Source organism: Anguilla rostrata, chromosome 14 (genome assembly GCF_018555375.3).
Source record: "Anguilla rostrata isolate EN2019 chromosome 14, ASM1855537v3, whole genome shotgun sequence".
Classification (NCBI taxonomy): Eukaryota; Metazoa; Chordata; class Actinopteri; order Anguilliformes; family Anguillidae; genus Anguilla; species Anguilla rostrata.
Genome location: NC_057946.1, coordinates 36820466 through 36833520, shown reverse-complemented (window position 1 = coordinate 36833520; position 13055 = coordinate 36820466). Strand labels below are relative to the sequence as shown.

The window sequence follows — 13055 nt, the reverse complement described above, 5'->3', positions numbered from 1 at the left end:
CAACTATGACTTTAAAGGGACACATTCCACCACAAACACTGCACAGCACAGCACGTCTGAAGAAAGAAAGTGGTGGAAGACAGACAGAGAGAGAGAGAGACCAAGAAAGAGAGAGATTTCATCAAATGATTTTAATCACTAAGAAATAGCAACAGCAGGTAGACTAACCCCATCTCCTTCACAGATCAAGCAGAACAGCAGTGTTGTCAATAGCAGAATGGGCGCTGGTAAAGAATAGATCATGATTAGTCTGACTTAACAAGGCTAATGATGCACAGGAAGGCCCAGAACAGGTTCTATAATTATCACCGCACTGGGAAAAGCCCTTGGAGAGCAGGGATTGAGCTTGTGTCATCTACCCAGGCTTTAATTGCACCACAAATTAATGAGCCAAACAAGTAATAATAAATTGTCAGCTACGCCGGGGTGTTCACTCACCAAACGACGTGTCTTCTGACTCTGTTTTCTTGCTATATGTGAGAAATTGCCTGAAGTGATCCTAGTCAATCAGACACAAGGGCACACAGAAGCATGCACGTACACACACACACACACACAGACACACACATACACACAAGCACAGAGATGCACATGCACACACACAGACAGACACACAAGCACACAGTCACACACACACACACAGACACATACACACAAGCACACAGAGACACACATGCACACATAGACAGACACACACACGCGCACACACACACAGACACACACACAAACATGCATACATACTTAATACACATACTTAAAGAATGTAAGGCCACTAATAGCTCAGTATTTGTTAAGTTTGCTAATGTCAAACTTATTTTTAAATGTGAAATGGCTCCACCATTGCTTAGTGACATGGTCAGATCTTTTTCCAGGTCTCACCATTAGGGGGCGCAACTTTGGGGAATTGTAAATTAATGCTATACATGCTGTGATACATTGCATGGGATTTTTGTTTCAAGTGTTACGGCCTCAAAAACCATTGGCTCTACCATACGGCAGAAACATATTAACAGGATGCCACACCGAGTAAGAATAAACAAGCAAATTAATTTATTTAACAAAACAGAAAAATACTCACAAATGATGAAGCAATAAGAGCAAGGAGGTCTGGCCAAAAAAAACAAAAAGAAGGAGAAGCTTGAGCCAACCACGCAGTGGGCCGTCGGACTCAAGACTTCTCCCTAAACTAACAAAACAGAGAAAAAACTAAACTACAACAATAAAGCCACGATTAACTAGACTACCAGACCTCCCTCCGCAAAAGAAAAAGAGAAAATAGGAAACTTAGACAAAAACACTAAAAGGGAAGAGGGACCAAACACAAGGGAATGCTGCCAGCCAGGAGTCTCTCTCCCCACTCCCCACTGAGCCCTTTTGAAGGGAGGGGCACTACAGGTGCAATCAGCTCCTAATTATAGGCACCTGAGAGATGAGCGAGGGAGAGACAGACAAAAGGGGAATAAGAGCAGAACAGGGGGAGCATGTAACACACAGTAATCTATGTTTAAACGTATCTGGGCCCGATCAAATAAAGATTAAATAAATAAATAAGTGAAAGTATCCCAGCATGCATTCTCCCTGACCTCATCACAGATCACAGTGCTGCTTGACACACATTCAGAGGAGGAGAGGGTTAGGTCCTCTGAACCTTACCAATGCTAATCCAAATTAGGCCCGAGCCCTCTGTGACTCACCGCAACCAGCGTTTGAGCCGGTGCTGCTGGTGATCTGGACAGCATCTGCTACGTAGCTAGCGCTTTCCCCCAGGGTGGGGGGGGAGGGTAATAATTCTTCCCGACAACACACCAAACTCTATCGTCATCCCTATTGCTCATGGCAGCCTGCAGGTGACGGAGTCAGTTGCAAGCAGGTGCTGTCGCAGAGATCCGCCTACAGGTCCAGACAGCATTGGCTCAGCTGGAAATGGCAAATTATAGAAGAAATTTTTGACAGAAATCCATCCCTGCTACGAGAACCAGGTGAGGAGCAGACACTTGCCCATAAATGCACCCAGACGGCAGGGAGAGGGCGGCACTGCTGTTCTGTCCCTCTCCGGCACACGAATTTGGATGCTTGACAAATTTGTTCGCCACGCTGTGGGAACATGGAGAATAAATAACTGCCCCAGAGGCTCGGAAACACGGACGTGGTTACCGCTAATTTAATCTAGTTTGCGTGTCTAATACGTACGCGTAAACACACAAGCAGCCAGACACAGCACAGCACACACACACACGTGCAGACATGCTCACGCTTGTACACAGACACAAACGCGCACACGTGTCAACACACACACACACACACACACACACACATATGCAGACATGCTCACGCTTGTACACAGACACAAACGCACACACGTGTCGACACACACACACACACATATGCAGACATGCTCACGCTTGTACACAGACACAAACGCACACACGTGTCAACACACACACACACACACACACACATATACATAAACACACATACCACATCAAAAGGGTTGGGAACTCAAGCATGCCTCTTAGTAGTACTACCAGTATACCAACAGGGTCAGTCACAGTGGGGAAAGTTCTCTGGAAACTGTTTATGGAAGAGAAATAAGAGAATGTACCATTTTCTGTCCATAGACCAAAGACAGTAAAAACTCTCCTGGTTCCATCAACACAGAGAGAATGCTGCAGTAATATTTTGCATTAGCTCTACAGTCCACGAGCAATGGTAAAATCCAAGCCACCCTTAGAATCACACACACAAGGCCAGTGCACACTATTCCATAAATGAAGTATTAGAACTTTTTTTTTAACCCAGCATAAATTCATTATTACAACCTTCCGTTCTGAGCTTCTGGAATGTGAAGATTTATTCACCGCCATCTTGCACAGGCTTTTCCCAGAATGCTATTTTCTGGATACAGATTACAGATAGACCTGTCAGAATTAGTTTGACTCTCTGACACACATTTTCTTTGATCAACTGAGCTAAACATACACGCACACAAATGTGCACTCCAGCTCAGAAATCAAACCAAATCGAATCAAATCTCGAACCAAGCATTTTCTTTCACTACCCCCCATATAAGGTAGATGGTATTTTCATCACTGCAAACAAGAAATCATAGCATATGTAAGATAAAATTTTGTTTCCTGGCTTGTCTTGTAGTCAAACAACAGAAAACGATTCTGCAAGTGCAAGACATTTCTTCACCTCATCAAAAGTTGGCCGATATTGTCTGCACAGAGGAAGAGTGGCGAAGAAGAAAATGTGCACAGGGAGGAGGGACGAAGAGGACCGCGGCAAAAATTCAGTTACGACCGCCACGGCCGCCGTAACCGCCAACCAGAACCTTCCGTTGCGATGCGCCCGTCCTCTCCCTGCTCAGACCTGCTCTGACAGCACAGGGCCGCCGCCGCGCTTCGCGCGCGCTCAAGGGGAAGAGAGCGACGGAGAGCTCGAAACGGCGTTCGGTGGCGGCGCGGGGACGGCGTTCGCCGCACGCGCGCGATCCGGCCGCCGCGCCGCCCACGCCTCGTTAGACTCCAGAATTACACGCTTAACGGGTTTCCATCCAGCCGGGAGGAGGCCGGCTCCTTCCCCTCCGTTAATGTGTTTTTTTTTTTCATCACAGTTGTTAACACGGTTAATTGAACCTGCCTTCCCTTCCAAACACCGCCATCTGGATCAGCAGTTTTTATGCCCTGATCTAGTTTGCATTTTTCAAATTTTTGTTTTGACAATTTGCCCTGTTTTTTCTCTCCTGGTTGGAACCACCAGCTGAGCCTCTGGAGTCATTTAAACCTACAGCAGGAGAGCCTGTACTCCTCCATGTGTCTGTCTGTGCAGCAGGAGAGCCTGTACTCCTCCGTGTGTCTGTCTGTGCAGCAGGAGAGCCTGGACTCCTCCATGTGTCTGTCTGTGCAGCAGGAGAGCCTGTACTCCTCCATGTGTCTGTCTGTGCAGCAGGAGAGCCTGTACTCCTCCATGTGTCTGTCTGTGCAGCAGGAGAGCCTGTACTCCTCCGTGTGTCTGTCTGTGCAGCAGGAGAGCCTGTACTCCTCCATCTGTCTGTCTGTGCAGCAGGAGAGCCTGTACTCCTCCATGTGTCTGTCTGTGCAGCAGGAGAGCCTGTACTCCTCCTTGTGTCTGTCTGTGCAGCAGGAGAGCCTGGACTCCTCCTTGTGTCTGTCTGTGCAGCAGGAGAGCCTGTACTCCTCCATGTGTCTGTGCAGCAGGAGAGCCTGTACTCCTCCTTGTGTCTGTCTGTGCAGCAGGAGAGCCTGTACTCCTCCATGTGTCTGTGCAGCAGGAGAGCCTGTACTCCTCCTTGTGTCTGTCTGTGCAGCAGGAGAGCCTGGACTCCTCCATGTGTCTGTCTGTGCAGCAGGAGAGCCTGTACTCCTCCTTGTGTCTGTCTGTGCAGCAGGACAGCCTGTACTCCTCCATGTGTCTGTCTGTGCAGCAGGAGAACCTGTACTCCTCCATGTGTCTGTCTGTGCAGCAGTAGAGCCTGTACTCCTCCATGTGTCTGTCTGTGCAGCAGGAGAGCCTGTACTCCTCCATGTGTCTGTCTGTGCAGCAGAAGAACCTGTACTCCTCCATGTGTCTGTCTGTGCAGCAGGAGAGCCTGTACTCCTCCATGTGTCTGTCTGTGCAGCAGGAGAGCCTGTACTCCTCCATGTGTCTGTCTGTGCAGCAGTAGAGCCTGTACTCCTCCATGTGTCTGTCTGTGCAGCAGGAGAGCCTGTACTCCTCCATGTGTCTGTCTGTGCAGCAGGAGAGCCTGTACTCCTCCATGTGTCTGTCTGTGCAGCAGGATAGCCTGTACTCCTCCATGTGTCTGTCTGTGCAGCAGGAGAGCCTGTACTCCTCCATGTGTCTGTCTGTGCAGCAGGAGAGCCTGTACTCCTCCATGTGTCTGTCTGTGCAGCAGGAGAGCCTGTACTCCTCCATCCGTCTGTCTGTGCAGCAGGAGAGCCTGTACTCCTCCATCCGTCTGTCTGTGCAGCAGGAGAGCCTGTACTCCTCCATCTGTCTGTCTGCAAGTCAGTGCCTGTCTTACACTCAGCAGGACAAAATGTGTAACAACAGAGCAAGTACTGAGGAAAGGTGTATCACCAGCACAACTAGTGCATTGTGGAGACCTGTCACATCATTGTGAGGAGCTAATGTAACAATAACCCAAGGAAATCAGGCCAACTGAAACACACCCCTGAAGGCACAAGGGTCACTGTGTTCACTGGTCATAGTAGGGCAATGATCCAGACTGGGCTCAAACCCACAACCATGGGGCCCAGCCTGCACTGCTGGTGACCAGCTTTTTAAAATGCTGTTTTAAACGAATAAATCGCTACATAGCTACATATTTTTAGCACCTTAAACAGTGGTTACAATAATAAATATATGTAAAAGCCCTAGAAGCGCTAAATTTTATGGAAAATTCTGGAGACAGGAGCAGGTAATACAGAGTAAATAGGAGATACCATCCCACTCCCTGCTTGAAATTCCCCATTCAAAGCACATGCAGTGCTCCCCCCCATCCCCCCTCCTCCCCCCTTTTTACTCAGATTGGGTCTCAGGTTGGGTTGATAGGGACACTGGTTGTTTGACAGTGGGATTTAGCGTGTTTCTTCCTGGCTCCCCTTGTTGTGACGTTCCCCGCGTCTCCTCTCCCTGTGGAAAACGCTCAGCGGAGAACAGCAGCCCGTGTCGCCCTCTTCGCAGGGAGAGAAGGATACGCACAATTCTCACCGGCTTCCATTCTCCGCGGGGACACGTCTAAAAGCGGCACTTTATGCTAATGCGTGTGGATCTTTCCGGCAACCTCCGCTCCCTCCGCCTCTTTGCTCTTTCCAAACATTACGCGACTGTGTTCACAGAGGGAACATATATATATATATATACATAGAGGCGGCACGGTAGTGCAGTGGGAAGCACCGCTGCCTCACAGCAACAAGGTCCCGGGTTTGAATCTCGTTTGTGTTCTCCCCATGTACGTGTGGGTTTCCTCCGGGTACTCCGGTTTCCTCCCACAGTCTAAAGACATGCAGGTAGGCTCATTGGAGACTCTAAATTGCCCATAGGTATGAGTGTGTGTGTGTGTGAGAATGGTGTGTGTGCCCTGCGATAGATTGGCAGCCTGTCCAGGGTGTATTCCTGCCTCTCGCCCAATGCATGCTGGGATAGGCTCCAGCACCCCCTGTTACCCTGTCCAGGATAAGTGCATATAGATAATGGATGGATGGATGGATATATATATATATATATATATGTGTGTGTGTGTGTGTGTGTGTGTGTGTGTGTACTTAAGAAGACATGTAGTACATTAAAGACCCATAAACATTAGTCTACAGTACACCTGATTTTTTTTCACTAAAAATATCTAACAGAACATTCCCATGCCCCTCATACCCCGATTCCAGAATAACTCAATTAGCCTCTCCAGGGGAGATCCAGTCTGAAAGCATCTGATTTAAAGCGTCACTCCAGCCCGAGCTCCCATGCGAAAGGAAGGCCTTGAATCACACGTTACAGTCACCGCAGGATTTTCAAGACCGTCGTTTCAAGGGCATCTGAGGCTGTTCTGCTAAAAAAAATAATAAACCAACTGGAAAAACCGAATGCATTGAAATCACTGCTCGACAGCAAAGAGCCAATTAAATCCTGGATTCAATCAACCTTTGTCCTTAACTTTGACCGACAAGTAAACAAAGCCTTTCTTTCACAGTTTGATGAGTTAATGTTGGTAGTTGCTAAACTAAACCAACTTGTTTTTGTGAAGGAAAACACCTTGCATATTTACATGTAAGTCAGAGTTAAGGACGAATGTCAATTGAATTCAGACCTTGCGTCGTTTGAAACATGAAGCCATTGAGGCTGTTGATTGCAAATCCCAAGAAAGGGATGCTAAATAAATTTCCTTAGCCAAGCCCACTGACGATTCTCAGCACGTCCAACCAGACATTTTCACTGGGTTCAGCCCAGCACACGTAACCCAGCACACACAGCCCAGCACATGCAGTCCAGCACATGTAACCCAGCACACGCAGTCCAGCACATGCAGTCCAGCACACATAACCCAGCACATGCAGTCCAGCACACATAACCCAGCACATGCAGCCCAGCACACATAACCCAGCACATGCAGCCCAGCACACATAACCCAGCACATGCAGCCCAGCACATGCAGTCCAGCACACATAACCCAGCACACGTAACCAGCACACACAGCCCAGCACATGCAGTCCAGCATACATAACCCAGCACACGCAGCCCAGCACATGCAGTCCAGCACACATAACCCAGCACACGCAGCCCAGCACATGCAGTCCAGCACACATAACCCAGCACACACAGCCCAGCACATGCAGTCCAGCACACATAACCCAGCACACGTAACCCAGCACACGCAGCCCAGCACACGCAGTCCAGCACACATAACCCAGCACACGCAGCCCAGCACACACAGCAAGGCGGCTAGCAGCTCCTTTCACGTAGCATTTCCATCGCCTTCGTCACCGCGGGACACCTGCACCCCCGGAGAGACGGAGGCGTTTCCACGGTAAATGTTACCGGGGCCGATGGAGGGTGGAGGGAATCAGTCGGAGCGCCATGTGGACACAGCGTTCACCCAGAGGCCAGGCGTGTTGTGTAAGCGTGTTTATTCCGCGTAAAAGAGCTCAGTCACCAGGAATCGGTAGTTAACCAGCACTGGACCTATGATTAGGTGACACGCTCACACACAGGTAGCCGCAGCTAGTCCGCTCAAAGCAAGTAAACAAACATACATCCTCAACACTGTTTACCAGGCTAACAAATTATTGGCTTTGGCTGCTTTAAGTACCTCCAAAACAGGTATGGGAATCTCACTTATTTATTTATCAACGTGATGTGGGCAGGATTAGTTGGTACCAAAATAAAAATAAACAGTTTCTAAGGGTGCTCTGAGGTTTTCTGCACACGAGAAGCAGGTGAGACACCGTGAGTCTGAAAGATTCCCAACTGCGCTGGGTCATGTGAAACCTGTGCACGCGAAGCTAAGGCAGGTCAGTGAGCGGTCGGACAGCGAGCGGTCGGACAGCGAGCGGTCGGACAGCGAGCGGTCGGACAGCGAGCAGGACCGCGTCTGGTCCCCCCAGAGGAGGGTGATAAAGTTCCAGTCTTCCTCCGTTTTGCACGAAGCCTGTGTGAGAGATTGTGTGTTCAAAGTCACTAGTTTGGTGGAAAAAAGGCACACAACACAATGAAAAACACAATGCCCAGTGCTTGGCCACAGATAATTAATAATAATTATATTTGTCTACTCTTCATAAATGAAAGGATAACCTTGAACATTTTTTTTTACTCAATCCTGCTGTTAGGGAGTGTTCTTCTAGTCCTTGTAGACATTAAAGTGGAGGGCCCATTGAGACTGTGGTCGTAGATATTCGATGTGAGTCCTGAATACTAAAATATGAATTTATCCTGGCAGTAGCAGCAGTCTGTTGAGTGTCCGGCAGTCAGCTGGATACTGTCGGATATCACCCACTGCTTTGTGCAACACTGCGAGTCTCACTCCATACAGTGAAGTTATTGTTCCTCTGGCTGTCTAAAAAAGAGGAGAAACCCTTCACTTACAGACACAAAGCCCTGGTAACTCACAGACACAATGCCATGGTAACTCACAGACAAAGCCATGGTAACTCACAGACACAACGCCATGGTAACTCACAGACAAAGCCATGGTAACTCACAGACACAACGCCATGGTAACTCACAGACACAACGCCATGGTAACTCACAGAAACAAAGCCCTGGTAACTCACAGACACAAAGCCATGGTAACTCACAGACACAATGCCATGGTAACTCACAGACCCAAAGCCATGGTAACTCACAGACCCAAAGCCATGGTAACTCACAGACACAAAGCCATGGTAACTCACAGACACAATGCCATGGTAACTCACAGAAAAAAACCACGGTAACTCAGACACAAAACCATTGTAACTCACAGAAAAAAAGCATGGTAACTCAGACACAAACCATGGTAACTCACAGACACAAAACCATGGTAACTCACAGACACAAAGCCATGGTAATTCACAGACAAAAAGGCATGGTAATTTACAGACATATTGCCATGGTAACTCAGACACAAAGCCATGGTAACTCGCAGACCCACGTGGCTCTAAAATTGCATGCAGTTTGGCTCAAAATCTCTGCCTATCACTGTTAAAGCTGAAAACATGAGTTGCAGTCTTGTTATGCATATTTATTAAAGGGTGAGGCCAATGCCAGGGCAGCCACAGCTGAGTGGCTGCCTTGTGATGCATATTCATTAATTGGCGGGACCAATGCCAGGATATCCACAGCTGAGTTGCTGGCATGGAAGCATTAACAGGTGACATGGAAAGCAGTGCCTGACAGTCTCTGATGAGGTCATGAGTCTGTTACGTTGGGTGAATGGACAATTCCATTTGGCACTGATACTGAATCATCTCCAGTATTTGTCTGCACTGAACAATCAGGGTTTGATTTAGAATTTAGTGAGCTCATTCTGCCCGTATCAATGACAGGAGGAAATACATGCCCAGACTGAGTCATGCCATTAGGGAGGGGTGAGTTTGAGTAGAACATGGGTGTTCTGTCGACAACCCTGTTCCTATTCCCAGTTTGTCCCGACTGATATTTGCACATGAAATTCCAGCTTCCCAAGTTTCCTTATTCCCACTGTTATTCCCATTCCCTGTCCATTCTCCACAAGTACACAAGTGTGTGTGTGTGTGTGTGTGGAGAGAGAGAGAGAGAGAGAGAGAGAACGATGGGTGGGGGGGGGGTTGACTGGGGGTGCTTCATTTCACCCTTGGGGTTTTGGTTAAAAAAGTCTAGGAAAAGGACATGTTGCAGTTTCATTATGAAAATAATAACGGCAGTAATTGCTGTCTGAGAGAGCAGAGTGACACCCGCCTGTACACTTGACACTAATCCTGTGATGAACAGACATCTTTATTCTACGGGGGAACTCCATTATCAAAACCGGAACATCACTAATAACCCAAAGGACCGACTCAGCAAACGATATCTGACATTTGTGAAGCACTGATGTATGCGTCCTGCACTCCCTCCCGTCTTCAAAATTTGTGTCAGGAGTGGGAGTTCATTTATGAGTTACTGAGTCAGGACATTCCGTGGGGGAAATAAATTCACAGTCAACCAGTCAAGGGACGAGGCTGGAGATTCACTGTTTCCATCACAAGTGAATGACCTATCATCTCACCAGCAACAGAGTGAATTATACAAACGTTCGCTGCATGACTAAATCCAATTACCCATAATTTAATCATGTCCTCAGACATAAAAATCTCTGATTTACATTTTATTAAATTCAGGGACATTTAATTATCTGGAATTCCGAGTCTAGAAACATGCTAGGTGTTCTCTGAAGAAGCCCCGTTGATTAAGAAATATCAGGAAAGAATTACGCGCGGCGCCGTGTCTATTTTTGTGCGCTGTTATTATTATTATTATTATTATTATTATTACATTCATTGTCTTCTTACCTCTGAAAAGCAACGTAATGATGAACTCCAGCGTGCAGAGGGGTAACATTTTTTTTGTTGTTGTTGTTGACTCAAAAACTTCCAACAATGTTTGAGGGCAGAAACGTAAATGTGAAGGAGAAATCCGGACGGCTTCGCCCACCTGGCTCGTGCCTCCTTCTAATGTCTGAGAAAGGAAAGCAAAGAACGTGCCGAAGTACCCATTCCAGCCCAGGAGGGAAAAAACACTTTATAATCCTACGGACCAAACCGACTCGGATTATTTTCCAGTAGAACTTCACGCGGAGATGTCGTTAAGCCGTCGATGGGAGAAGCGTAAAGATTTATGATGTTTTCAGTGCATGCCATATATCGTAAGAAGGTGTCCACGGCAGGCGAATTGCCAGTAATAGCATGGACTATTGAATATGCGAACGTGCTTTTGTACAGAACCCCCAGTGAGCGGCACCGGCAGCCCGAGTGACTATGGATAATATCTCTTAGTCCGGTATATTTAGTCCGGTCCGGTTAATGGACAAAGCGCGGAAAGTCTCTCCGTAACCCGCGTGCGTTTCTTTCGTATGAACTGTCGGTCTTCGGTAATGCTGGTCAATCCACAAGTCAATTTAACTTAGACAGGTAGAATATTCCTTCGGGGAAATGAAGTTGCCTTTTGAACTCCACCACTGTGGGGGACCTGTGTTTTCATAATCTTAAAGCTATTTTACAGTTTGTTTCAAGATTTTGGTCTCTGGAAATATCCAAGCAATTCAGAGCTATTACTCCTTATGCTTCAGGCTAAGTAACAAGCCGAAGATTTAAACAGGCACTGCGTCCGCTTGGAGTTGTCAAGATCACGTCCCTGCAAAAACCAGTCAAAATGTGTTTTCTTTCATGAATATGCGCACATTGCTTAAAGCGAGTAGGTCACCGTGTAAGTAAATCAGAAGCATAACTGCGAAGAAGGCGAGCAGTTGTCTTTTTTGTCTTGACATTTAATCCAAGATGTTGCAGTTTTGTTTGAATATTTGTTTGCGCTGTTGCCTCAGTTGTCAATTTACTGAGTGTCCTCGACTACATTAGTCGATCAAGTGGTCAATTTACTGAACTCCACACCGCGGCTGTTTAAAACAAAGCTTTTCCCTTCTGCGTACCCATGCAGCGCGAGGAGAAAATAAGTTTACGTCTTCCGCCAAGTCTTCTTCGCTGAGTGACGACGGGGACAGAGAGAGTGATTCATGCGAACAGATTTCGCGGAGGAGAAAAACATACGGGAGAGGACTGCGGCTGACAACCTGGATTGGCAAATTCTGAACTGGGGGCGTGCGAGGCGGTCCGCATTCATGCGTATACTGCTGCTGCATCGCTAGACGCGCAGTATCACAGACCCGAAGCACCGCTGGTAGGCTATAGCACACCAGAGAAGGCACGCCCGCCAATTTGTGCAAACATGCCCTTCATGACGAGGCGGTATTGAACATATTGGACCCTGCGTGAGAACTGCTGAGAAAATTGCTCTAATCGATATTTCCTCCGTAGGCTACCGGGGACAGAGACTACAGTGACTGCTACATCTACATATTCGCTTTAAATGTAAAACCGAAATCAATAGCCGTTAACGTAGGCTACAACTCTCGTTGGGAAATGGCAATAGCTGTAGTTTTTTATTTTTATAGATTTTTTTATTTTGAATAAATGCTACGGAAGAAAACCTTGTTGGAACATCTGATAGATTGTTGTATACATATTTATTGATTAGTTGATATGATGTCTTGATATTTTATGGACTTGGAAAGAAAACTTAAGCTGTTTGTTGGGCAGATATTCTACAGTCCGACAAAGGTAGCACGTTTGGGGGGGGGGGGGGGGTTGGTTGGCCAAGGCTGTTAGAGTTAAGATCTAACTCCAAACAGATTTAAATAGCAGTAATCAATCATGATCATGAGCATAATCGTTATCGTGAGGTATCAATCCGACATAAATTTAATCACAGTCTCCGTCGTTTTACGGTTTTCCCGTTGTGTCACAGATTGGTGAAGTGTTTATTTCCGATTGAGGAAAGTCAATGCAACCGACGAAAAGAAGGAGGCACTCTCATTCCTTATACTCGCAGCGTCTTCATTCCAATTATTAACATTTTGAAGGAAAAGCAATGATTTTGTGTTTTCTACACCGCAAATAAAGTATGTTGTGGCTCATAGGCAGTAATCTCAGAATTTCCGCCTATGCAGACGATCCATCTGCGAAGTCAAACAGTGACATTTCGACGAAATCGATAAACACCGTAAATAAAGGCTACCCACAATGGCGAGAATAACCTGGTTTTTGGTTTTGGGAACTCTCGTTCAAATCAATTTAAATGCTTTTGAATTAATTGATTAATTTAAATGCAATGCATTTGACTGACACCTGTGCAAGGTAATACAGACCAAGTGTTTTGCCCGTCACCACGCATGTATTGCATTCTATTTCAGTCGTGAATGTTCGGAAGCAATTACACAGATCAGCCTAAAGAGAGCTGTCTGGTATACAGCCAAATGAGGACAGGGT

The 13055-nt window shown here is 46.9% G+C and overlaps 1 protein-coding gene and 1 long non-coding RNA gene across 2 annotated transcripts in view; one reads left to right on the top strand and one right to left on the bottom strand.

Annotated features, from left to right (window-relative positions):
* Nucleotides 1-10668, bottom strand: part of LOC135239565 (transmembrane protein 132D-like) — a 153753-nt gene extending 143085 nt beyond the window's left edge. Inside the window, exon 1 of the mRNA XM_064308307.1 lies at nucleotides 10527-10668. Coding sequence (XP_064164377.1) covers nucleotides 10527-10575 — 49 coding nt within the window. The 5' untranslated portion in view covers nucleotides 10576-10668. The remainder of the gene's footprint in view (nucleotides 1-10526) is intronic.
* LOC135239567 (uncharacterized) lies at nucleotides 10650-12715 on the top strand. Its single transcript, XR_010325415.1, has 2 exons — nucleotides 10650-11439; nucleotides 11668-12715. It is a non-coding gene; the product is annotated as an uncharacterized LOC135239567 (long non-coding RNA).
* The last annotated feature ends 340 nt before the right edge of the window (nucleotides 12716-13055 follow it).